Raw genomic sequence first — 27,583 nt, 5'->3', positions numbered from 1 at the left:
TTCCTGCTTATTAACGCTACGGGCCAATAAAATGTCTCGCTATGTATTACAAGACAAAGAGTTTGTCCCCTTCATTAGGGAAACACTTTGTGGGCAGACATGCAATGTTTAAAGCTGTGATGCAAGCACTGGAACATGGAAAACAAGAAAATGTAAGAACGTCTCTGCTGGGTCAGACAGAGTGTGTCTAGACCCATGCCCCGTCTCCAACTGTGGCCAAAAGTGGATGCACAAGGAAAAGTATTAAGACTACAGAGAGCCTTTAATGATACAGTCCCTGAAAACTCTCCCAGTCTCCGACCATCTGGAGGGACTTCCAACGGCAGAGATAGTGTCTGGTTATTTTATAACCCTTGCTGGTCTCCTCTTGAACTCACATGAACTTCTTGCATCCATAACATGCTGTGGCAGAGTTGCTCAGCATAACGACGCGTTGTGTGGTTTCATCTGAAACCTCACCTTTCATCTGAACCTTCTATCTGCCAGTACCGTTTGCAGCTGCTTCCGTACTGGAAGACACAGCAAGCAATCGATCCCTGTGCTTCCTCTCCACAGCACTCATGATTCTTACGACCCCTATGTCTCTTAAGACCTGTTTCTCCAGGCTGAGGATTCCTACCCTCACAGTCCTTCCACGTACGAAGCTCTTCCATTCTGTAACAGTGGAGTTTAATGTCTGATTTTTTTTCTCTTGAGAAAAAGGGGATGGGAAAACAGAAGTAATCATCAAGCATTCAGCCTGATTGCCAAAAAGTAACCAAGCGAGAAAATCCTTAAATGTTTGGAATCAAAGATTCGATATTTGACTTAGACCAAGGAAAGAGTAATAGTTGCTCAATACCATGGCCATGACAGAGGGGAAGTCATGCTACTTGCAGGATATAGCTTCCACAAGTTTTCTCCATCTGCACAGCAATTTTGTCAGCTTCCAAAGTACGGTTTTGTTTCAGAAGAGCAATCACGTATTTTTGGTTGAGTGTTCATCACCGCTGATCAACCGTATGAGAGTCAAAGTCTGTGTTGCAGGATCCTGAGGAAAACTGTTCTCACTGACATCTTTTTAACATAGTAAACAATAAGTGGATGAGCTTGGAGATGACGCTATTCACAAAGTACCTATAGCGCAGGCTAAATCAGTTCAGCCTTACCTCAGGTCTATCTTGCCAATGCGTCTCCATCTCCACGGCACGTGGCAGGCTAAGCTAAGTGTTGTCTCCTTCTGATTCCTGTTCTCACTCAGCGTGCTAGCAAAGGGCAGTCAGTGGCATTTGCCATGGTTTCAGGGGTACCAATTGCTGCAACGTTTGGAGGACTTGCCCTTCTAGCAGTCAGCGTGGACCCATCAATCTAATAAACTACTACCAGACAGACATTAAAAATCCTTGGATTTTTACTGTACCACTGTACTAACAAGTAGTAGATGTCAAGTAGATCTGCTGGTAGATGTCAGATTTGCTGGTAGATTGCCTTGGTTTGGCTCTCAGGTTTATTGCCAATGAACCCCCCCCCAAATTCCTTTTACATACTTGGAAGCAAATCCTCATATTCACTGTTATCTCTAAATTCCCTGTTTCAGTAATCTATCTGGCATTTCCAGACTTACAGCCACACAAAAGCAATGTTATTTCACAAATATCTTAAAGAAAATGCAAATAATTAATCTCAGACAGAACTGAGCCTCTGGAGACTATGAACAGGTGGTATGCAATTGAAAAAGTCTGTAGGTTGATCACTAACATTTCCTCTTTGGTTCCAGAGAGAAGAGGCTATTAATTCCCTATAAGGATCAAACAAGGAAAAAAAAAAAAAGTCGCAACAATTCTGACACTAATCTTGGGACATTTTCCTGTCATAAATTCCAGATTCTGTTCCATCTTCCCCTAAATACACTCAGAATGTGTATTTAGGAAGTGTCACTATTTAGAAGGTATTATGGTATCTCTGTAAGAACAGTCTTGAGATGAAACCCAAGTGATTGATTAGGGTCATGTCTGTTCTCAGTCAAAAGGAAGTACAGGGTGCATTTATTCCAGTTAGATGTTGATATTCTGCATGTCTGTTAATGACCAGGGTGAGGTAAAATACGAACTTAAGTGGGTGAATGTGTCCCACAATGAAAAGGATAACCTCAAGGTGCAGTTTCTGGTCAGCTAAAGCTGACCTAAGGCAGAACTGCAGGGGCCCACCTTCTGCAGCCTGACATTTTAGCTCCCTTCCCACACAGGCACCAGTACTTGTGCAATGGTGCTATTTCCATACAACACCACTAGTTTTGACCTAGCCAAAACAATTTTTTTAAAGGGTTTGCATTCAGCTGACCCAACTCTGAATTGCTTAGGACTGCACAACCACCAGAGCTAGTCCCAAACTGGGACTGTAACATCACTGATTCAGATCAGCTGATGCTGTTGTGGAACTTCATACAGAGGGTAAGTAATCCTCATACAGAGCAACAGTTGCTAACTAAGCAGTCCTGTACAGGAGAAGACACTTACTTTAACAAAGCAGTATTTGCCTTTTCAAGGAGATGTGGCAGTTCTCTGACTTACAGAATTGTAAAAACAATCTTCTGGCAAATTAGAAGTGAACTGGTTTGAGGAACGAGAGAAGATGATCCAACCTCTCTGCTTTCCCTGGGAGACTCCAGAAAGCAGATGACATATAGGAGCTGGCATGTTCTGTCAGAAAAGGGGTCTGTGAGAAATGCTACCAACAACATGAGGAATTTAAAACCAAGGTTCTAGGTTACCTTAAGAGGTATCCAGCTCTTCTACACTTTCTGCACAGTACCTGAAGGACATGACTGTATGCAAATCGCACCTGCTGGTTTACAAACCAAGAGTAGAAAAGTGTCAGGATAGCTCTCTGATGTAAAAAAAAAAAAAAATAGCAGAGAACGTGCTTGAATGCTAAGAGTCCAGAGGGAGCTTGTCATGGTGTGATGGAAAAGGACTTAACTGCAAGGTTCAAGCAAACGACTTGAACTTCACTCACAGACTTAACTGCAAGGTTCAAGCAAACAGCTTATTTGAACTTCACTTACAGACTGAACACACCACTATTGCAGGTTTTACAGATACAATGGAGGAATGCACTATTGCAATTTTTTAGGCAAGAGTAGTACATTATTACAACCACAAGCGATTCACAGACAACCACAAACGCATTTACAAACTTAAAGCATAAACAATATTCACTTACCCCTCCAGGTAAGGGCTCTCAATCCCAGGGAAGTTACCTTGACCGGCATCCCGATCAACGGGGGGGGAAGGGTTTCCTTCGCAAGCCAACTGCATAGTTAGAGAAGTGACTCCCCCCATTTCCAACCTGAATCTTAGAGTTTTTATCCCGTGACTTGTGGAATGGTGTGTATGACTATGTCTGAGTGGATTATGATATATGCCTAAATGGATTATGTATATCTGAGTGGAGTTTCCCCTTATCTTTCCTTTGTTGGTCTGTGATTGTTTGAATACACAAGGTTGTCATTTGAAACTGAAGCTGAAACCCGCCGGTTTTGGGGGTTTTTTTACCTTGCTTCCTCAGCAACTGGATAGTGGTTGGATTGAGACTCAGGGCATACTATTTATTAAGGGATTTCAAGGCTCAGTTCGGGTTTTGGTTCTTTGAATGGTGCAGCCACTGCCCTGTTTAGTTTAGGGTTTATCAGATAACCCAGGGCTAAGCTGTCTACACAGCTCCCTGTGAGCCGTCTCTGCAGAGAGACAGGGCCTCAAGACAACCCAGGGCTGGGTCACTTTTGTAACCCCCCATGAGTCGCCTGTGTGCACTAGACATGGTGAAACTCGTTTGTGAACTATGAGCCGGCCAATCCACACACATGGGACACTGCAAAAGCTCAGAACTGCAAATACTATACAAAAAGATCAGTATGATTCAGCTCAGTTTCAAACTGAGGATTTTTCAGTGTGAATGACAAATCTGACAAAAGCATGATCTTTCATCTGAGATTAATGTGGCATTTCCATGTTTTTGGGGGAGAAAAGTTTGCATTAAAGTGGTAAGTGCAATAAATGAACACGTTTACTATACAAACACTTATAAATAGTAACTTAGAACACTGTTCCTATAATATACACTGTTTTCCTTGCTTTATTTGTAACTTGGAATTTTATAAAAATATCTGTACAAAATTCAGTTTTATCCTATTACTGCCTGTAAGAGTTTCTAGTTATGATCAACTTTTGTTTAGAAAATTCATGCATTTCCATAAGCAAACTATTCCAGTGACGTGAAACCCTGTCAGAAGCAGCAAATTTAATGAGTGTGAAAGAGCCACACAATATCACACTGGCTGTTTCCTAATTCTTCCATTCAAAATCTTAATATATGTTGCTACAACAAATCTTTTGCATTCTATGTGATCAAACAAATTCTAGTTAGTGGGAGGAAGCATTAGGGCTGTGTGCATCTGCCAAATGGTAAACATACCATTTGGCCCCCTTAGCTCCATTTATTGGCTATAGACATTGTGCGACACTGTTGCAAGGTCAGCCTTGCCTGTTTTGAAGGTACTTTGGAAGTCCGGCTTAACTTCTTTGAAGTACAGAGTTTATGAATTTCAGTGCAGAAGAAAAGTTTGAGAAAAAAAAAAAAGACTAAAAAACCACAACCTGAAATTCCAAGAGGGAAAACCAAGTTTTAATTCAAATCACATTGAGAGGGTACAGAAATTGCCTGCAAAGATGGAAATAATGGACCTAATTCATCCCTGCTGGACCACCATTGATGTTAACAGATTTACTCCAGGAATGATTTTGACAAAACGCAGTTACTGAATTTGCCTTAGTTATAGGCCTCACACATTAATCCCATAATTGTACTGCTGAGTTCTCCTAGTCAGCAACAGTGATTAAAAAAAAAAAAAAAAAAAGAAGAAAAAAAAAAGCAGCTTCAGCTTGTGCAATTACATTCTTCATCATTTCTGTTGAATGCAAAGCCATTTTCTTGGTACTTGATATGAATATTTTTCCTCAAAAGTGTCTTTATAAGGGATATGCCATGTATCACCTGTAGTCTGTACCACACAGTCATAACGGAAAGCAGGCTGTTGGATAAAGACAGATAAAAACATTTTTTTAGACTTTACACAATATATTACTAAAATACCAGTTATAGATAGTTATAACTTCCAAAACTTACCTTAGAAATCTCCATAGATTCATCTCTTTAACAACTCTCATTTATTTCCTTACACCAAACAAATTCTAGATTTTAGTACTGGAGGAAAAACTACATCTTTTAGTATTTTGTGGTCTAGGAGTCACCATAAATGGTTAAAATTCTATCTTCCATCTCCACCAGATAATAATGATTTGAATATAATGCATTCAATTTCTAGAAATAGCAAAATGATTGTTTTCTGTTCAGTTAAATGAAATCACATGGGAATTAACTCAGGATGGGGAGTTTATAGGCTTGAACTGATAGGATTTAATGACACTAATAACATCTTGTGTTTGTTCTTCTAGTGTATGTCTTTACAGAACAGACTTGCTCTGTGCTGAGGAGGATGTAAGAAAATGGTTTATCACTAACACTTTCAAGAGCATCTAGTTGAAAAAATACAATAAACTATTTTTCTAGTCTATTATGTTACAGGTATACTAACTCAACATATATAACACAAATACAAAAGAAACATTACTGGTTGGCAGTTATGGTTCTCAGAACATACTATCACCCTGTATGTATAGTCTTGGAAGTCTACTTTCCTGCGACAGCTTCCAGAATAACCTAGAACACAGCTACGACTGGGAATGTCAATCATCTAAATCACTTGTTTGGGAATTAAAATGTGAAAATTACTAGCCCTTTCGTAGAAAAGAAAGAAACAAGGTGTAGCTAAAGCTGTGTTACTCAGGGAACCCTACATTCAGTACTTGGTTCCATAAAAAGAAATGTATATATGGCAACACTGAATGAAAGGCTGTCATTCTTATAAGCCTGTATCTGTATGATCTGTAATGAATATTATTTTACAGTTTTAACCAGAGCAGCAAGAAAATTATCTGCATAGATGCAGTATTCCTTTTAGTAGGCAATAACAATGCAAACAGACCAGATAACAAAAAACTGCATGATACGGAATGTCATGTGATGAATTTTTCCCTAGAAAAATCTTAAAACAGCTGCACTCCTGTTAAGGTAGTGTTCATGGCTCACAAGGATACGTGTCTCCTAGACAATAACAGTACAGTATTCTGCTATAAGATGATACTATGCTTGGAAGACCGTAATTTCTGCAGCTGAATACTGACTACAAACCTGACCTGACTGTTCTGGGCTTTCCTTCATGAAACTTTATACATACTTTAGGCTAATATTACAGTCAATACTGAAATACCTGTCTTTTCCTGCTTCCTTAAAATAAAATGAAAGAAATTGTATTGTACAATTAGAAGCATGGTATTTTATAATAGTGCTACAGAGGATAATAAGGTATTTCAAAGTTTAAAATAAATGAAAAAATATTGGCCCTTATGTTTTACAGCAATGGAAAGATTTGTATACACAAACATGCATTTGCATTTACATTTACGTTTTAAACATTTAGGCAGCGTTTCTTGTCTTTCTGACAGTTTTCATGTTTGTGGCATGCTTTGTGAATACAGTGAATTTTCAGTAAGCATGGGCGTTTTGAGCCCATTGGTACAAATCCACTTCTTAAGACTCCAAGAATCTTTTTGCTTCTAGAGTTTGAAATTGTGTATCTTTAATGAATATGCTCTGTGTGCTTTCTGACTGCAGCAGAAAACTTACCAAAAATTTTATATGCTTTCCTTCTACAGAAGGGGAAAACACTATTTGGTGTCCACGCTGCCACTTACGGAACAGATGACGCGTCAGACTGTTGGAAAGACAAGCCTTGTGATCCCGGAGGAAGTCTCTAGTAACAAACTTGCAATGCCTGCCTGATCGAAGAGTGGCATATAACAAGAAGGCATCATCTTCAGAGCTTAACAAAACAAATGGAAAAGACAGACGTCATTCACGAGGCAGTAAGCGGTTGCAGGAAATGAATCAAATGCTGATCTGAGATCTATTCATCAGCAACACTGAAAATTCCCATCACTACTCTAGTTCCTTGGTAAAATAAAGAACTGCTTACCACCAGGCACCAAACGTACTACACAGAGCATTCTTCCCTCCTATCACAATTTGATAATACAACAATATAATCTTTTATCACCTAACAGTGCCATGTGGAACAGAACTGCTAAAACTCATAAGGGTACCCCCAAAACTTTGCTGGAATACAAACAATCATCACAACTGATAATAAAGTGTAATGTAGGCAACAGCACAGATCTGTGAATCTTTGTCTTTACATGGGTAAATACACTTCCAAAAGGTACTATGATTATTTGGAAAATATATTCAACATTAGCTGCTATTAAACAGAAACAATTTTAGGCAAAAATCTCTCAAAATACATTTATAGTGGGCATGAGATACCCTATACCTGGAGGAGCTGAGCAGAACTCTGCTTGAAACCACTTTTTGAGTGCTGTGGATTACTGTAATAGTAAGTGACAAGACACGAGATTAGCAAGGATTTCCAACCTGTGGTTAACAGAGTCCCCGTTATTGGTGCTCAAATAGCAGTAAAGAAAGCGATGTGATTCAACAGCAAAGAGAACAGAGAGGGGATGAAGGAAAACAGATCTGAAACAAGGAGCCAGACAGAAGAAACTTGGACTGGCTGTTGGGACAAGGAACTTGGTCAGAAGTTCTGGGAACTGGAATCACAGAACAAACGGCAGAGACAGGTGAAGGATCAACAGTGCCCAACTCAGATGGAGACTAGGGGGAGCTGGAACCTAAGGAACACTGAGACTCATTATATGAGGAAAGCAGGGCAAGGAGAAACAACGTTGAGGCAGAAGCAAGTACCTAGTTTTGAGACAAGGACTGGCTTGACTGGGCAAGAGCAAGGGGGTCGTGCTTCTTAAATTAGAGAGGCAGAGGGTCTATTTCCACTTACAGAAATATTCTCCTCCAGGAGCAGCAAGGAAGTCAGCGCTCCAGACTCTCCACACTCCTGGGTTACCAAGCAACATTGGCCAGGCATGAACTTCATCTCCCCCCATGCAAGGGTAACACAGCAGACCATGACTGTACACTGATGCTATCAGGTATTCTGTAAGTTCAGACCACTGTGGTCTTGGCAGTGGTTTTAACAGTTATAAATCCTAATAAACCACACAGATGTCAACGTGATTCTAAGTGATGAAATTCTTCATAACACAACTTTTAATATGTATTAGTTTTCTGAAGCAAGTATAGCAAGGGATGTGTTTCACACACAGAGCTGGAGATACTAGTAATGGTACTAAAAACTACAGCTGTTCATACTGATTTAAAATGCACATGAATCAGGTGTTGATCTCCATTACATTTAGCCATTTTCTTAAACTTACATATTTTCAGCAAAGAAGAAGTCTGCCTTATTCTGCATCTCCTTCATAATCTCTCTTTTCCAATTTGAAGAGTTAATCAGCATGTGTTTGCGGCCCAGCACAAGCAGCCGGGCATTCTCTTTTGCCAGGCAGTTGACAGCATCAAATAGCTGCAGAAAACAAAGCAAAATCAAAGATTTTCTCAGCTGTAAAAACAGACTGACAGGAAACACTTTCACATCTGTGTCTCAACTAGTGGAACTTCTAGTATACCCTCATTTCCCATAGTTCTTAACTGCAATGCAAATTAAGTAGATAACTAATTTAATTCCTTAATGGCAAAGAAAAAAAACCCCCAAACAATTCATTGTAGGAAGCTGCTCTCAAACACACAGAAAATACATTGCTATTATAAACTTTTCCCAGCTCTTGCAGCTTGAATGACATGAATGAACTCAGGAAGAGTTGTATGGAGATTTCAGAAATTCAGAGTCAGCTGAGGGAACTGAATCACATTGGGATTTAAGTAATACCGACTTTTGGAAATTATTCAGCATCTGTTGGTATTAGAGGAAGACCGAGTCCTAAACCATACTGCTTTACCTCCCCCACCTATTGTCGAAATTAGAGAACTACATGCGATCTGGGCTGCCTTGTGGGAAAGAAGCAAGCAGCAGTAAAAGGAAATCTGACCTCAGGATTGAGGGTTTATGAAAGCCACATCCAGAGTAGCCTCCCACTTATGAACCAACATCCTGAGGTGGCAAATTCACTGCTGCACCAGCTTCTCTTCAGAGGGACTTTTCACCAGCCTCTTAGGGCTGTGCCTGTTCAGCAATAAATGCTTCTCAGGACAGGCGCTTGTTGTGGCGAAGAACTCTTTCTTGAGACTGAAGCATCCAACACATTTAAAGGCTGAGGACAGTATGCTCAACCACCAGGGAAAGGTGCTTCCTAATTTTTACCTGCATTTGCTGCCATTATTTGTCAATATACAATCTCCTGATTCTTCTCTAATCCGTCTTCCTGCTTTTCTAGCTAATTCCCTCTTCCCTGTTATCTCTTGTCCCTGCAATGCCTCCAACTGCCTTTCTCCTTCTCTTGCTCTTTCCCCTTCTTTCCTCCTATTTGTGATCCTTATCATTATTTGATATCATTATCTTTTGTTTCAGGGACTAGAAAGAATTGTTCTTCTAACTCTTGGGTACCATTTTACATTTAGTTTGATCTACCTGCAAGTACCAGTGGAAAGGGGTGGTCCCACTCAATCCTCTCTTGAGCTGCATGTTCCCACTACTTCTGTTGCATCAGATCTAACAATATCACAACTACCCACGAGCTCACTGATCCAACAAAAGACACTTTTTTTGCAGGGTTGAGCTTGCAGCTACACAACTGATAGACCTGAGTCAAAGGTGATGACTGATGGGAACACATCGCTGGAAATGTTGAGGACAGGAAGGATGGGACTGCCTGTCTCAGCAAAGGACCTGCAGGTGGATCAAATTAAGTGTGCCATTAATCTGGATCTGAGGATCTGAGAGAGGAGGCCAGAAGACTTTCTACGTTAATTTTAACTTTTGACCTATAAGCTGCTGTTACCAGCATTGACTCTGAGGGACTGAAGGCTCTGTCTTCATGGAGACACAGGGTCTTGGTGCTAATGCAAAGCACAAGAGCCTAACAGTACCGGTTGGAACTGACTTCCTGCTTCCAGGAGATCATGCTGGACATCGGCTATGCATGCATACAATCTACCTTTCCCTGATTAAAACAAACAGGACATAACATGAGCAGGAAAAGGCCAAATACCGTAATTTCTGCCTATAAAATGGCAGGTAAAAATAAAACCAGCATTCTCTCTGGTGCATGCCCTGAATCTTTGGAGATACGTTTCAGAATTCTTACTGGAACACAGAATTGAAAGATACAAACAGAAGCCGCCATTTTTATGTTACTGGAAGGCTTTCAAAGTAACTATGTTATGTAATAACTTCTCTTCTATGTCACATAATTTATTTGATTATTAAATTATGACATTATTAAAAATTGAGAAACTGAAATTCAGTTTTTCAATATTGACATTTCTTTTTGGAATGTCTCATGTGGGCAGTAAAAACTGGCTCATCAATTTTGTTTGTTTACAGTCACTTTTATTTTCCGGTTCTTATGCATTGGCCCAGTCCTGCAAATAGTTGGATACAAATACCAAAGGAGAATTAAGTTTAAGCTGAGTTCATTAAACTTAATAAAAGTTAGGAATGTATCTACTGCATCCACACACATTTTCATGTAGAGAAGTCAAGAGTGAAGAAAAATCAACCATGAGTAACTTAAGCAACCCCTTACAAATTTCAAATGAAAATATTTTCTCTTCTTGCCTCAAGTTTCGCTACATTAAGGGAAGGTTAGCAGAAAGTCATGTGAAAAAAAAAAAAAGTTAAAATGTTTTTCAAAGAACACTTCAGAAACTGATTCCACAAAGTATAAAATAAAAAACTTGACAGCAAGAGCATCCTGATGGTACAAAAGAAGAAAAAAGTCCTAAAAGCAGACTATGAGTCAAAAAGAATCCGAGGAACATAGCTGCACTAGTGGTATTGCAAGACAATAAAGAATTGCCAGTATTTGAACTGCTGGAGTTTACCCCCAATAAAAAAAGGAAATACCTTTTAATTACGCTTATGGTTCAACACAAAGGCAGCTGGATTTCCAGATACAGATTGGTCAACTGGGGCTATTCCCAAGTTTATAAAAAACTTGACTGGCTTGGATCCAGCTCCCTTAACTCTTTCTTTCTGAAGGTTAATAACTAGTGGCACTTTGTACCTGTTAGTCATATGGACTTTCTTCTGCTACATACTATTAGCATATGAGGTTCTCTAGTATGAAGTGCTTCTGGGAAAAAAATGAGAGGTTGGTATAAATTAGCTACAGTTTTGCAATGTAAAAACGCAAAACAGGCTTAACTTGTGATAAAATTAATGGGAATCACCATTTAAAAATTTAGAAGCTCCTGCTTGCATAATAGCACACTGTCCCTCCTCTACTTACCACAGAAATTAACCTTTACTTGCACAACTAAAACACAGAAGATAGGAACTATTTTTGCTTTCAGAAATTATTTTTGCTTTCACAAGATAAAAATAATTTTGTTCTGCATGGTCCTTTGCCTGATGCAACTTTACTAAAGAGCATTTTATCTTTTTAGGCTTGGGCGCTTAACAGGGGTGGTCTAAAGGGAGTCACAGAACTTACGTGGGGGGGTTTCCTAAGTGTGTCTACTCCCACGCCTGGCTGCTTCTCAAGAAAGGAAGATGTGAGACACACAGTAACACTTGTTTTAGTCATAAAGGAAACTGAACATAATACTGTTAACAAAAAAACAGCAGTAGTGATCTCTCACTTAAAAAGACGTTTTATTAATCTAGTATTTCCAAATGTTATCTAAAAATTATCATCTGCTACTACACAATGCAAATATGCTATGTGCAATAAGCTCCATGTAGATGCACCCTTTGAATGTTCCCACATTATTTAGGCAGCAAACATCAGATGCTCAGCTGGATAATCTGTTCAAAAGGCAATCTGTATAAAACATCAAAAAATATACAACACACACATTCCCTATGCTGTTCATTTTCTTGAAAGTGAGGATTACAAAATTAGTGGAAGAAAGACCTTTTATGAATATTAGTAGCTTTCAAATTTGGACAGCAGAACATATAAAAACACATTTTCTCTAAAAACAGGAATTATAAGATGCCATTTTGCACAGAAGGGAAAATAAGCATGGTTAGACTGGCTGCTTCAATTCATATGGCAAGATGTGGGTGAGGCAGAGAAGCAAGAAGCTGGGAATTACTGCTGTTCTGCACAAATCACTGGCCACACAAGGCACTAGAACTACTACTGGATTATATAGATAACTATCATTGCATTCAGTCTTATTTTCTTTTCCTCTGACAGGGCACATCAGGATCCATGCTTCTTTCTGAACTACACAGACATTTTAATCAACTGTTTGTGAAGATCACTAGATCCCTCTCCAAGAAACTCATGCTTATTAGCACTTACTGAATATCTTCTGCTTGCAATCCCTGTCATCATTTATCAGTTACATTTAAATTATTCCAATGCTGTTCCAGTCTTTGCTTAATTAGATCTTTCTCAAGCTTCTCCTAAACCTTAACATTTTACTTACAATGCAAACAATTTTGTGTTCACTTTAGCAAATGACTCTGATGGAGCCAGGGTACAGCCACAAAGAAGTATGAAACTACACACAGATCAATAGAAGAGTCAAGACCAGCTGTTCACAAATGTACCAGGTTATCTCCAAATGTGGTTCTTCTTCTATGATTTTTTTTTAATTACTGAAAATAATCCATAATTAAATGGATGTATGTATCCAGTGTGCATGTTGTAACTCTGATTTCTGCACCCTAATCCGTGAATCAATGAAAAACTAGCACACTTGTACAATACTTTGGCTGAGTGTACACATTTATCTTTCCTTGGGACAGTCCCAGAGATATGAGCTATTTCCCCACACGTAAATGAGTTCTTTTTTGTTTCTGCAGCCATGCCATTTTATGGAATTTCCCCTCCACCACCAAGCTCCTGCCCTCATATCACAATGCACCTTTTTTTTTTTTCTGTTGTGCTGATACAACCTATTTGTTCAGCCATTTTGTCAACCAGATCACAGCACAATCACAACTGCACTTACACACCAGGGCAGGAACTTCTGGATCAGAGAAGCTAGAGTGAAAAGAGGTGGGGAGGCAGAGCAGTAGGACAGAGAACACATACTCCACAGAATCATGCTGATGCAAAGCCTGAGTTTGCAAATATGAAATAAAGCAACCGAAAATGCTGTAACTGGCAGTTTTACATTTTAAAAATCAGTAAGCTATACCTTAAAAGAACCACTTTTCAGGTAAGAATAAATATTAACAGTTTCCCATCAGAAGGGAACTTTTCTACACAAACTGCTAGAAATAGTTTTGCAGTGACCCACATTCACAATTCTGCACAATTTAATAGGGATCAAACATGGGAGTTAAGCTGGGAGAGCAGGGAATCCTTGTCATACTGCAAGATTAATCCTAATTCTTTAAATTTCACAACAGCCTTATAAAGTAAATGCATAATTACATCCCCATTTTACACAAGTGAATAATGGAGCACAAGGCAGACAGATTACTTACTCTACCTCATACAAGGAACTATGAGCAGAGCAGGATACGGATTTCCTAAGGCTTCACTGCCAGTCACCCATTCTGATCACTAGATCACGCTGTGCCACATGTCCCAGTTTCAAAGGTTAGCTTGCTGTAGGACAGCCTTTCTCCTTGGACAGTACCGGTGGTTTCCCGCTTGTCAGATGGGAAATCCCTGAACACTGCTGCTGGGAAGCACACCATTCAGTGATTCAGCAAAAAGTGGCTCACCTGTATACAGGTGTAGCATGAAGAAGTAATCACCCCCCAAAAAGTTTAAATTAGATTTGTTATTAATAAAACATGTTTGCCATTTTCTAAACATGTTTTTTCACTAACTGCCATTTAAAAGCAAAACACACCTACAAGCAGAGTATCTGCTAACAACAGCAACAAACTGCTCTATTACTGTTACTTTCACCTGCTGCTAGTGCTGCCTCTCACCCAACACTGTAGCTGTGAAACTGCAGAGGAAATCTCAATGCTGAGCACAGGTACAGAGCTGCCATAAGTACACTGTCAGGTGGGGCTGAGCATGAGCATTCTCTCCAAAGGTTAGCAAGGAATCAATTCCCACCATCACAACATTTATTTGACTTAGAGTTTCATCACTTTTATTTCCCTTTTTACATATTGTAGACAAAGAAGCTCAAAAAACTTGTGTACCTCAGTATCACACACAGGAGAGAGAGATATGATGGGAAGCTGGAGTTTTTTTCCCATGGCACAGCCAGTTATCCAGGGAAGGCAAGGGTGCTGCTTTCAAGAAAGCCTTGACTTTCTCACTGAGCCTGGTAATTTCACCAAAGCAGATTCAATACCATTATCACAGCACCAAACACAATGGAAGCTGCTTCTTATATTCTCTACATTATTACTGATGACACAATGTAAATTAGTCTCCAAGTCCTCTTGACTCAAATGCAGGGGCAGCATACACATTTCGTGATCCCCTACAGATTATCTGCCCCTGACTAGCAAGGGGGTAGCTACTTAGAAGGGAAAGCAGTAATGGATGAGTAAGTAACAGTCACTAAGCTTAATCAGCCTCGTTTACTTTATGCTCTTCAGACAGTCAACAGCTAACTCTTGGGAATTATCCCTTAGGACACTGGGGATCTCTGCAATACTGCAGAAACAATATTGTTGGGAGTATTTGTATCCTCTGTTACAGTAGGACTATTTAGATTGATGCAACACACACATCACCATGCAAAACTCTACCAGTGACAGCACTTCACACATCAATGACAGCAATCACACAATGTTTAACATGTTTTAACCTGTCTACATTGACTCCACACCTAGAATTGACTTATCCTCTCTTGACGCATTCACTAGAGATATGTCTTAACTCCCTATCACAATTCATTAAAATTTGCAGTTCATTTTTAGATGCCAGCTTTTGCTCTTGACTTCACAGTCAACTCCATTAATCAAAGGCAGATTATTGATTGAGCAGGAAAACTAAACCACAGAAGCAAAGATACCCGAGTTGATTTAATATAGATTGAGGATGGTACAGTAACCTCAGTTTGCTCAGATGAGGCGATGCCTAAATATAGCTCTGCTGCCTAAAGAATAAGTTTGTATTCAGAGGCATCCTGAGGATGCTTCTGCAGCCAGGTCCAAACTGACTGGGTACTAAGTCCTGCACAGTCCAGTGTTCCCACTGACTGGAGGACTTGGCTCAGGTGCAGCACTGAATGAATGTGGACACATTACTTCCAGGTCAAAATTAACTACAAGGATACTCCATGGACTGCATCCAAGCAATGAGCCCTCTTGAATCCTGGGTAGTGGGGAGAGTAAAGCAGAGTAACCATAAAGAGATCCAGGTCAGGTACAGAAGCAATAGCATAATTTATATTTTCCTGTATTCATGGTACCCTGGCTATTATGCCAGTAACAGAGATATCTTTAATTACAGCTCTACTTGATTTCAACTGAAGGTGCAACCTGCTCAAGATAATCTCTGAAACAGTTATGAATGTAGATGTAATACGTTTGTAAATAGGCTCTGACCTTATATACTGCTATATTATAAACTGTAGGTAAAATTTCCAATTTCAAACAAGCTTGAAGAGCCGCCCCTGTTCTTTATTCTACTGACCAGCTCAGAGAACAGCACAATACAAACCAAACCTGTGTAAATTAACTTTAGGTTTGGAAAGACTGTTCTGAATTTCTCCTATGCAGATAGGGATAGGTCCCTATCCCTCCCAGCAGAGAGGCATGTAAGAAAAAAAGGTTTTGAAACGTGTATTTTCTAATATATAATCTAATTACGGCCATATCCTGCTCTATCTTATTCCCAAAGGCATGACAAGTAATGATTTGATAGACAGTGAAGCAGTATTTCCTACGAGAATTAACAGAATCAAGGCAGGATGCATGCAGAGACCAAAGAAATATATACACAACTTAAACATAGAATTTAAATTGTGTGTATGACATGAAGGATGGGGAGACAGGAGTGGGATCATCAGGTGGAGGAGACACTAGCTTTATGGAGTCTGGCTTTTCAGAATGGACTGTCACTTTTAAAAGATCTCAGCCACCTTGTCAGACCTTACTCCTGCCATACCTTTTAGTGTAACCATTCTTGCTCACACTTTTTGAATGTCACTCCTTTTGAATGGTAATATTTTCATCATCATGATCTTTAGATGAATAAAAGTCAACCATGAATAAAAGAAAGAAAAATGGATAGTGACAATAGTTAGCACAGCATGTTATTAAATGAGCGATGCCAAGAACTCCAGAAATGATGGCTAAAGAAGAGATGGGACAATTGGGGAATTGCTGAATTTGATAGTATAAATTGCAAAAGAGAAAAACAGGCAATTTTTTCTGACTCTTAAAACAAACAATTCAAGAAATACGTGGACAAACAAACATTCTTCAGTTGCATAATGGCATTTTTGGAAGTTGAATTTTGTAAGTCATTGCAGTGCCAGTCAAATTTCTCAATCCAAAAGTTCTGTTAACCAGCTACAGTACCATTTTCTTTCCCAATTACTTACAAAAAATGTAATGTTGGTTTAAACATGCAAGCAGACCCTTCGATGTTGGCTCAGCAGTTATGAAGTAGGCATAAAGATGGAAGAGAAAGGGTGAATCTGAAATCCAAAGTAGCATTTTGATAAGGCAGTAACTAGGAAACATTCAATTCACAATTAATTAGAGCCCAGTCCTAGCAGCTCTAAGTTTTGTATTTTAATTGTGGACTGACAGTAAAATGTTTCCTTTCATGAATTCGAATTTTCTGAATGTCCTCCTTTCTTGAGTCATGTAAAAGGCCAAATATATTTCTCTTTTTCTGATCTTCTCAGAGATATTTTTTCTATGTAGCTGACACGATTGTATACTTTTATCTCTCCTCTTACTCATATTCTTTCTTGCAACAAATAAATACCAAGATCTTGACAGTACATATGGGGCATCTTACATTAATTTTTTTTTTTATCCACACCTCTCCTGAGCACTGTTTTGTACCAAAACCTGGAGATTTGCAAAGTATTAAAAAGTTATCAGTATCAACCCTCCATACCAAGGAGATGAGCTATGTGATTCTGTCTATCCATGATTATACAAGAGTATGAAAATAAACATGTAAAAGTTGAAAGGACATGAAGTGTTACCTATGCATTTCCACATATCAATACTATCCTTTGTTCTCATCCTTCTGCCTGCACTGCTGTTTCTTCAACAGAATTTTCTTACTGATCACTATACATTGCTTCATTGCACCAAGTACTACATATACATCACCTTTATTTTCGTGAGGAAGCAAGTTACATAAAAATGAAAAGGTACGAGGTTTTACTTATTTTTGTATAGGTTTCAGAAGTGAAACTTTACCTATCAGAGCCACTGACTGTAAATGGAGTGATTGTCCCAGCTGAAGTCACAGCTTCAGGGGTCTGCCATCTTTCACTGTAAATCCAGCCTTTGCCATTACATAGGTACTCTCGCATTTCTACTGTTACTGTAGCAGCTGTATACAATGACTTAAGGCCATAAGAGAGTTTCTTTTATCATTTCTCATTTCAGAAAGAACGTAAAAACCTAGCTATTAGAAAGGAACATTTGTGAACTAAATGCAGCTGTGCCAGTCTTAGATTTTCACAGTGTAGGTCAGAAGTTACATTTAAGTATTGAAAATCCAAAATGTGAGCAGGATCTCCGGGTGGTGGTGGCGGCGGTGGTGATAGCGTGTTATGAAAATGAAAGCACAAGCTTGACTGATCCTTTCCATAGATAGGAAATAACTTGGTGCAGGACTGAAATCGTCTTTGTAAGACTGAAACTGACAGTTTAAAAGATACCAATACTTTAGCTCTCACCACTGTCCTATGCAGATGTCTACACAGCGTCACTGACCTAGTCTGATGTTAAGTGTTTTCCCCCTCTCCAATCTGTGGTTCAAAAAGCCCCAGATGGTACTTTTATTCTTTGAGGAAAGGTGCGGGAGCAGCTGGGGAGATCACTGTTATAGAAGGCACAGGCATGATGCTGTTCAAGGCACATTAAACCTATGCTTCCGCAGCGACATCCTATGTTTTAATAAACTTGAGAGTTCCACAAAAACTTTAAAATAAAGATTATTTCTGTGCTCACAGGTCAACAGGCTTATTGTCCAGGTAGAATGACACAATAACAAAGGAAACCCATCAGTAAATCGATTGCTTGCAGTCGAAAAAAAGAATTAGACTACAACATGCAGCAAACATTTATAACACAATTTTCACACTGCTTTTCTTCTGTTTCTCATTAGTACTATTTTCCAGTTGCCTGCTACAGATTACTATTGAGAGATGAAGAAGCTACCTTCAAAAACTATTGTTCTAATAAGAACAATTTTGCAGTTCTTAACACAAATAAATACATTAATAAACACTACTCGAGTCGTGATTTCTCTTTGAAGGTCAGAAAGATAAAAGATTTGTTTAATATGAAAGGACATATAAAATGTTCCCTTCAACAGGACAAAAATCAGCAGAAGCAAACTAAAGCACAAAGGTCTGAGATGCAGGAGCAGCTGTGTGGTCAGTCAGGCCCACCTACCCCAGATAGACTATGAACCAAGGTTTTCAGCAAGGAGAGACCAAGGAAGGAATCTGTTTAATACTGGTTAGAGCATAACTTATATTTACCAGGCTGGAGAAAACTTAGGGGACTTTCATATACACTAGTACACCTTGCACTGCCAGTCCCATGAGGCAGAGGTTCAACTGTCTCATTTGGATCAAGGCTGCACAACCTGGTAAGTAACATACTGTTTCTGCAAAAACAGCAAAAATCTGATGCAGAGTGTATCACAAGGGAATGTAAACTATGGGTTAGCATTATTTTTCTTAACACAGTCATTAACTTTGATTGTACATCACTGCAGACTCATGCCATTTTACTACTAGTAACAATACAAGCAATATCTATGCCTGGAGATCTTAGGCAGTGACTGTCTGAAAGCCCCCCACAATAGCTACAATCCGCAAGATCTAATTTACTTCAATGCTTTTAATATAAGTTTATTGATAACAGTCTGCAATACTCAATAGCTGGACACTGAGCAGCCACTGTTTTATCTGAAGTATTTTTCTTTAACTCAGGAGATAAGATACAGCAATTTGACAAACAGATAATATTGTCAGCTCCTACAAATGAATTATGGATGATATTTGGCATTTGTCTAAAAGCTCCACCTCCTGGGAGCAACTGGTTATATGAAAATCTTTGTCTACTTAGTAATTTTTTTGTGCCTGTAGTCAAGAGAAATAAGCTTGAGAATATGAAAATATGACCACCAGAATGGCTCAGACAACAGAAACCAAGTAAGAATCACCCATCCTCTACTTCATAAAAGGATCTATCTTTTTTAAGCAAATTTTGGTTTGGGGACTCAGCATTATGGTTTCCAGGTATTTGCATATGACCATACCAGCCAGTGCATTTGAGGAATTCTGTTGCACCTTTCCTTCCTTTGTCCATTTCCATGGAAAGGATGCAGATAACCACCTAACAACTCCTGGAGCACCCAGGACCAAACAGCAGTGCTCAAGTGCAAGAGAGTGCTATAGTTTCATAAGTATTTTGTTTACCACATTTATCAGATAGCTAAGGGCTAAAACTCTGTGTCATATTACTGGTTATGTTAGCTAGGCTGGCAGAGTGAATGGGCTTGTGGAAATGAGAGTGAGTGGGATGAGAAAAAAGAAAACCCTAACCTATAGCATTCGTATTTCTGAAAGCCCATTTGGGGATGCCCATTCAATGGAAAGTTAGAGCTTTTCACTCTGCAAGGCATGAAAATATGAAGATACACACATATCAATGAGAAGTGAAAATGTCAAAAGCCTCCAGTTCTTTTATGTAAGCCACTTCCTTTAACTATTGAAACTTAGGGCCATCATACATAGATGGATTTAAGGAGTACAGTGCAATATTTTACAGGGATATCATGTAAATTATTTCAGATGCTGAAAGCAGCATAGTGACATTAACATTAGACAAGCCCAGGACAACTGCTCCTAACAAGGAGCAGGTAAATCAACATCATTAAGACTGGTTCTGCTCTATGACTACCTACTTGCAACTCTCTTACTGCTACTTCATTTTATTTACTCAAAGGTGTGGCAACTTAGGGCTGTGGTGGAAGAAAATTCCTATCAATCAATCAATCAGGTAGTAGTATAGGTAGTATTCAAGGAACACCTATCTTCCACTGTACTTTTGTCAAACTTGCACTGAATGTAGAAGCTCAAATTCCAATGAACCACAGCTCTAACAAGCACCTGCATCACACTTCTACTTTTTTTTTTTTCAGTGTACACTGTAAGCACTACCTAGTTTACACAAATATCACACAATTAGGAAATAAACAAGGAGAGAAAGCATCAGCAAGGTTGCTCTTCCCACACTGGTATACCACGTAAGTCAGGAACGACTCCACAGAACCAGTGGAACTGAACTGGCTTTTAACTTCTGTTAGAGAGCTTATGGCACACAGGGTACACAGCTTGCTCATGGAGCCATGTCAACATGACTCCTTAAAAGCGCAAGACTCAAAAAGATTCAAAATATTAGAGGCAGAAGAAATATTATTGCCAACTCACTGCTTCCTTTTTGGCGATCACAGAAGTGAGCAGGTAAATGGATGAATGCCAGACAATGATGAGGACAGACACAAGCATCACTAATATTTCCTGATTTACATAAAAGTTGGTATCGTCAATATGACAGAAGCACAAGAGCAGTTTTAACAGTCACTACAGGAAACATTGTGCAAGGATAAGAAGATGGAGCACCTGGAAGTGGTAGAAATTATTTGGAAAAATTAGACAGAAATATCAGTTAATACTTTATAAAATTGGTTGGAAAATAGAGTGTATTATGTTTACATAATTTTGATGACCTCTTTAGCTTCTGACTCACCTGACTCATTATAACTTCAATGCATGTTTCCAGCTAGAACTGTGAAAAGAACTATTTGGATCATTAAGAACTGACTGGGGAATAATAAATCGGGAAGAAACAGCATCACAAGCTAGTATCTCTGAGTGGAAAGGAAAAAAAAGTAGATACTTGTGAAGATTAGTATGAAATATGTAAATGATTTGAAACAGAGAATTTCTCAAGAAGAGGAAGGTTTCCTAACAATGAGACAGGGCAGTAAGTACAATGCCAGAGATTAAGCATTCGAAGTGATTTAAAATGTAATTTTGGGGGATCATATTTAGGAAATAATATTTATAGAATAGAGAATATGAATGTTTATTTGACGGAGATGCACACAAAAAGGAGAACTCAAATGATGCTTTATAAGGTTACATCTTCATCTAATGTTTTTCAATGACTAATTTTTAAGATCTTGAGGTAGGCATCTTTCTTGGAGGATGGGGAGTGAAGATTTCTATTGTATAACAGTTAGCACCATGGCTACTAACAAGTAAATACATATATACAGTTCATCCAGTTCATTTGAGTTCACTCTTTATCATTTAGAAAAATACAAGCCAGAAGATCTAAAAACTTGTAAAATCATGTAAGCAACAGGGGATTATCAGGTTAAGAAGCAAATAAGGAAAAGTGTTTAGAGAGTTTCTGCAAGTACCAAGGAAAGTTCTCTTTCTTTACACATGGAGATAAGGATGACCTTATACACAAGATCGACCTCCACAGCAGTAAGCCATTGATTGACCTGCCACACTACCATGACGTGCATATGAGGTGACTCAGCAGATACGAGATCCTGCAACTCAGGACCTCCTCTGCAGTTTATTTCAGCTTGGGTCACATTGCTATGACTATTCTCCTAGAAGCAGTCCTAAAAATCCCCGTATTTCCTAGAGTTCATTCTATATGACAGAGGAAGAACCCACGTAGCATTGCCTATGTTAGAAATCAGCCTGTGGGGTGGCTTTTTTTCCTGGAAATTTAAAGAACAGCAACAGCAAAGGTAGCCATAGCTTTCTTACTATGTTCTTGGTACTAGTATTCTTACTACATCACTCCTGTTGCTCACATGATACCAAGCAACAAAATAATTTACAAGTCCCAGCATGTATGATAATAGCTTAATTACGTTTTGTATGCATAGATCAGGTCTGATTATGACCATTAATAGACACGCTTCCAAGGCTTCTAGGCATTTCACATTTTGTACTATTCCAGACCATGTTTCAATTGCATTCCTGGTGGGGAGTTAAGACAGATGATGTCAAATCACTGTTCCCTGCTCCTGCTATCTCTGTTGCTATATTGTAATTTAACCACAGCAGAGGCACACCACCCATCATCCATGGGAGACTGCAATGGATTGCTGCAGTGGCACACACAAACTCCCAAACCTTTCTGAGGTGCAACTAATTTTCAATTTTATTTAAATTCTACATTCATCCCATCTCTTACACTTAAATAAGTAAAAAAAAAAAAGCTTATTAGGAATTTTCATTCTATGACAAATAAGAATGTATTTTTAAAAATAGTGAAAAATCCACAGGAAACTTTGGTGTGTTCTATTAACTACGGGTAACCTGCAAGACCAGGATACTTCAAACTGAGTTGCTCACAGTCAAACAGGAGATCAACCATCTCCCAAGTCCAATTTGAGGGGCTTACTCTTTAGCCTAATAGTAGCCCTGATTGTCATCACATACACCCAGGTAGAACAAAAGCCCTATCAAGAAAGGAACATAGTTAAAAATGAAAAAGAAACAAAAATCTGTGTGACACCTATCTTGCAATTTTTTATTCCAGGTAATTTATAGAAAGAATATATGCTAGTTATTTGAGAAGGTCTGTAAAATGGCAAGTTTGCTGGAAAGCACAAATGAGGACTATTCACCATTTCTCAGCACAAGCAGCAGAGGCCATCATACAAAATTAACAGACAGCAGGTTTAAAACAAACAAAAGCACATGCATTATCATATCCTGTAGAATTGTGGTACTCATTGCCACAGGATGGTTTGAAAACCAAAGGCAAAAGTAAGTTGGGAAGATAATTAAATAAATTTATCAAAGAAAACTCCAACAATGGCAATTAAACTTGCTAGTCAGGATGCAATTTCTTCATCCAGAAGTTCCTAAATCAGTAACAAAAACTGGGAGACTATAACAACTGGAATCATCCCTCCAAACTTGTCTCGTTCTTGCACTCCTAATCCACTTCTGACCACTGTCTTGATTAGACAGGTTAGATACTTTGGTTTGAAACAAAACAAATGCTCTTATCTTTTTAATAGCAAAGAGGATAAAAAATTTTCTTATAATTTCTAGAAATTGACTCCACTTACGGCATGGTCCTGGTAGCAGCCTACAGAGAAGTCACAGGTATTTGAATGAGATCTACTCTTTATATTAGCACATGTAAACATATTATTTTAATCTAATTTGATATAATTTAGATTCATACCACAGATATATGCGTAATTCTGAATTAGTCTGGAGACTATTTTATTTTGACTTTTTTTTGCCCTGCCTCCTTCCCCCTCCCTTGTTTGGAGGAACTGCACAAACATACCCTTAAATAAAATAAGTAAAAGATAGAATAGGGATAGCCTCTTGCCTGTCACCTCTGCATCTGATGTACAAAATCAATACCAGAAAAAGGTGATAATAAGTGTTTGATGCAAAAGGTCACCTGTAATGGGCAATGGTAATTTGGATAAGAATTAAGAGTTCCTACAATTTTTCGGAAGTTCAATTTGAAATAGGAATTCTTGTGAACTGGTTTTAAGCAATCATACTGCCAGCGTGATGGTGTTCCCAGTGCGGAATTTTAATCCTGGTGAAACTGGGATTCAAAGAGGAGTTCCTACTTCCATGTTCCAAACAACATAAACCAATCAGTTTATGAAGAGATTTAGATTAAAAGCTATGGACAATTGTACTTGACTTTCTATGAGTCTAAGATTAAAACCAATAAAATTACTTTAACTTTGGTTTTAAACTTCACTGCAGATTGTAATAATTTTATAACCTCAATTTAAATATATTTAATTACCTATATATAAATGTCTCTTCCACTCTTGCTCTACAAGTAGAATGCAACTAGAGAAAAAACAACAAATGCCCTTTAATGGATTGTTGGATCATTAATCATTATGTCAATATACTGAAATCCCTGGGAATAACCTACTGTTCAAAAAATTTAGGCTTTCATAACTTCATAAAGAAATCCAAATGCAGTTTAGGCTTTTGTTTCATTGTACTTTTTCTCCTTCAGATAACACAGCTTCCAAATACCTTTTCTTTTCTTTTACTAAAAATAGCATGTCAGATGTAAAAGCCAAGTGTGAACCAAAAATTGATTGCTTTTCAAAATATATAAATAAATCCAGATGTACATGAATGAATGCAATTGTTGTTCTGAGGATTTTACCTACACTACCTTTAAGATGACACTAAAACCCAGCACTCCTCAGGCTCAAAACAAATATTTATTCTTACACAGAATTGGCCTATAGTAACCCAACCTTCACATTTTCTGGCCTGCTTCCCATATCTTAATAGCACTATAGTCCCTCACTATTATGGAGACTTACCGTACAAGAATCACTTCTAAAGAAGCCGTTCAGTACCCTAAAGACCAGGTTTCTGATTTGGAGGCCCAGCACACCTCTTATTGCCACACTGATAAAATTCCATGATTAGGTGAATCAGTTGGGCTGCCCAAAGAAAACTCATCTTGTGGTTTCTGAGGGAGAAGTGAAAACAGCAAGATAGAGACTCGTCCAGTTCAGAAGACACCTTCATTTGACTTCATCACCCAGCTTTTAGCAGGGCTTCCCTACAACATACAACAACCTGTTGCTACAGTTACTACGTTCACTGGGACATGAATCATCAAGGCAGTTCATTCTGCTCTGCTGAATTTCAAGCTTATGTTCCTAGTGATTAGAAGAATTCTTGTTACGAAAGGTATGATGCGATTCCCCTCATAAAAAAGGAGTGCTTGGGTGCTTCTGTACTTACCTTAACTTTTGATTTGCTGTTATTGCCAAATACAAAGGTAGAAATTATAAATGCCAGACAGAAACTGATAGAGATCGTTAATTTAATCAGAGGGGTTTTATTCAGTTTTATAGCCAGCAACAGAGGTTACAAATAGTAAAGGGAGGCAACACCACGAAGTACCTGACTTTGGGAGAAAACAACAGGGAGAAGTTGTCAAAATGCCTGATAGTTATATTTTTTAACATGCTCAGTTTCTGCTGCTGTATTCACCAGGAAACGCAAAAACAGACTGGAAACCTCTGAAAGGAAAAATAGGTGCTTAGAGTCGACCTATTGAGGCGACTCTATAGTCAGCTATAGAGGCATTTAGTCAGGGAATCCTGCCAGCTTGCCCCCCATTTCACAAGGCTGGGAAGTTAAAAGTTTTGAAAAAGTTTCCCTGTATTAACAGGTAGCCAGCCTGACTTTTTATTTCCTTTCTTAAGAAGACCTATCTACCTCCTACTCTCCCCTCTTAGTGCTGCAGAAGCAGCAAAGGATATTGGAGCATACCCCTATGGAAAGAGACAAACTTGGCGGCTCAAGGTACGTAGTCAACACATGCGTTTCCTTGGTGGAAGCATACATGCCAACCACTTGCAGAAGTACTTCCCAAACCTCTGACACACTGATGTGCAATACACCTTCACTTACTGTGTACTGGTATACCAAGTTGAATGTATTAAATGCCCTTTTATTTCTCTTTTAGACACAAATGGAAACTGTCAGGTTTCAGAAGAACTGCGAGGAGAGAAGGAAGACTTGCAGGCCAGGCCTTTCCCCTAGGTTTCACAGGCAAATGAGTCTAGTCTCAGTCACCTCTCCCGAGAAGCTTAACAGCCTTACTCTTCTGAATCTGGTGACCAAAATTTTCTAGCCTCATCTATTCTATTTTAAGATGGCCCCAATATAAGGGGTGAGGGGGAAGATTTCAGCATATCAGTATCAATCTCTCATATGTGGCTTTGGAGAAGAACTGGACTCGTCCACCTGCTGAGATATTCAAGGAACCCCAGAAATTAACTGATGAGAGATGAACACAATGCTGAATGTTCCAGTCACACATCTCTTAACACTAAAAATAGGTGACGCTTCAAGGGTACCCCTTAGTGCTTGAACTCCTTTCTCTTCTAAGATCATGTTACACAGAGGCTGAAGGTGATTTTCAGTGAAAACACCAAAAATCTTCATCTTTACAATTTGTGCAATGCTTAAAGGAAATGAAAGCACAGGTCTAAAGAATGAAACACATTGCAAAGACACAAATCTCTCCAATCTTGAGCAATAGGGCAAATGTTTTGCTATCGTGGAAATGCAAACTTGGACTACCATTAGAAGACAGGAAAAAAAAAAGAGATGGAAAAGGCTAGGAGCAAATGAACAAACACACGTCTGACTGCTTTGTTGAGTGGTAACACAAGAGTTGGTGGGAGGAAGAATTGATGAACTGTCACAGTATGACAAATAAGACCTCTGTTGGATGTATTGATTCTGAACAGAGAATGACTCATGGATCTACTTAATTCTTGCTTCATTTACAGACAGTAAAGTACTTGAACAAATCACAGATGCTGCCAAATGAATCAAAGAAGAAAAAAATTCTTTTCCATGCATGACTTTTTTGGGGCAAATTTTTAAATAACTGTTTGTTTTGCACGACAGCTCATTAGTAGAGCTCATATTTTGTATCAAGTATCACTGTCTCAGAAATTGTGCAGTTGATCTCTCATATGCAAGTTGCACAGTTAAGACAGTCTTCAAGACTGGAAAAAATTACCACATGAAAACCTCAGCATATTAGTATGTGTATTTGTCAACTGTATGTGTATCCACAGGTGTTAATTTCTTTGTGTGTTGTGGCCTCAAGATAATTTTTAGTAAGCAGGACTCGGGAGAGAAAGTTTTACTATCTTCCCCAAACACTAAAAGCTCCAATACTTTTTTTGTTTCCCCTTTTTTCATCATAGAGGCTTTATAGGCACAAGAGAAGAGATTTCAAAGAAACAAAATTATGCTTCAAAATTGATGTGGGTTACTAACCCAAGAGAATGATGGGTCATAGGTGCCCTGTTTTGGGTGTTTCTTCCCCTCTTTTTTAACTTTAACTTAATTTGAAGCGTGATTTTTATCTTGATATTAGTCTTTATACTTGGAAAACGAGCCTTGAAAGTGTGAATATAGTGCATACCAAAATGATGGTTCTCAGCTGAATTTATGAAGCATAATTCATCAAGGTTCTTCAATTCTCTGGCCACAGCTTGTTTTTTTTCAAAAATGTAACAAGACCATTCACCATTTTTCTGTACACTAGTATCCTACATCCTGGTTTTCTCCCCTATCTTGACGACACTTTTTTCTCACTCCCAGCTTTCCCTTCAAGGCTGCAACCTCTCTCTACCCACTCCTTCCCATACTGCTCAAGTAGGCAGGGAGT

The 27,583-nt window shown here is 38.7% G+C and overlaps 1 protein-coding gene across 5 annotated transcripts in view; it reads right to left on the bottom strand.

The window, feature by feature from the left end:
• Positions 1-4,640: 4,640 nt before the first annotated feature.
• PRORP (protein only RNase P catalytic subunit) overlaps positions 4,641-27,583 on the bottom strand; it is a 54,326-nt gene continuing 31,383 nt past the window's right edge. For 4 of the 5 annotated variants that reach the window (XM_052782615.1, XM_052782614.1, XM_052782616.1 and 1 more), the window contains exons 6-8: positions 8,445-8,593; positions 6,784-6,979; positions 4,641-5,068 (exon numbers count right to left, since the gene is read on the bottom strand). In XM_052782615.1, the coding sequence (XP_052638575.1) occupies positions 4,940-5,068; positions 6,784-6,979; positions 8,445-8,593 (474 nt within the window). In that variant the 3' untranslated portion in view covers positions 4,641-4,939. The remainder of the gene's footprint in view (positions 5,069-6,783; positions 6,980-8,444; positions 8,594-27,583) is intronic. The other variant, XM_052782617.1, reaches the window with a different exon arrangement.

This window comes from Harpia harpyja, chromosome 3 (assembly GCF_026419915.1).
Source record: "Harpia harpyja isolate bHarHar1 chromosome 3, bHarHar1 primary haplotype, whole genome shotgun sequence".
Classification (NCBI taxonomy): Eukaryota; Metazoa; Chordata; class Aves; order Accipitriformes; family Accipitridae; genus Harpia; species Harpia harpyja.
This window is presented reverse-complemented; position numbering and strand designations above follow the sequence as displayed.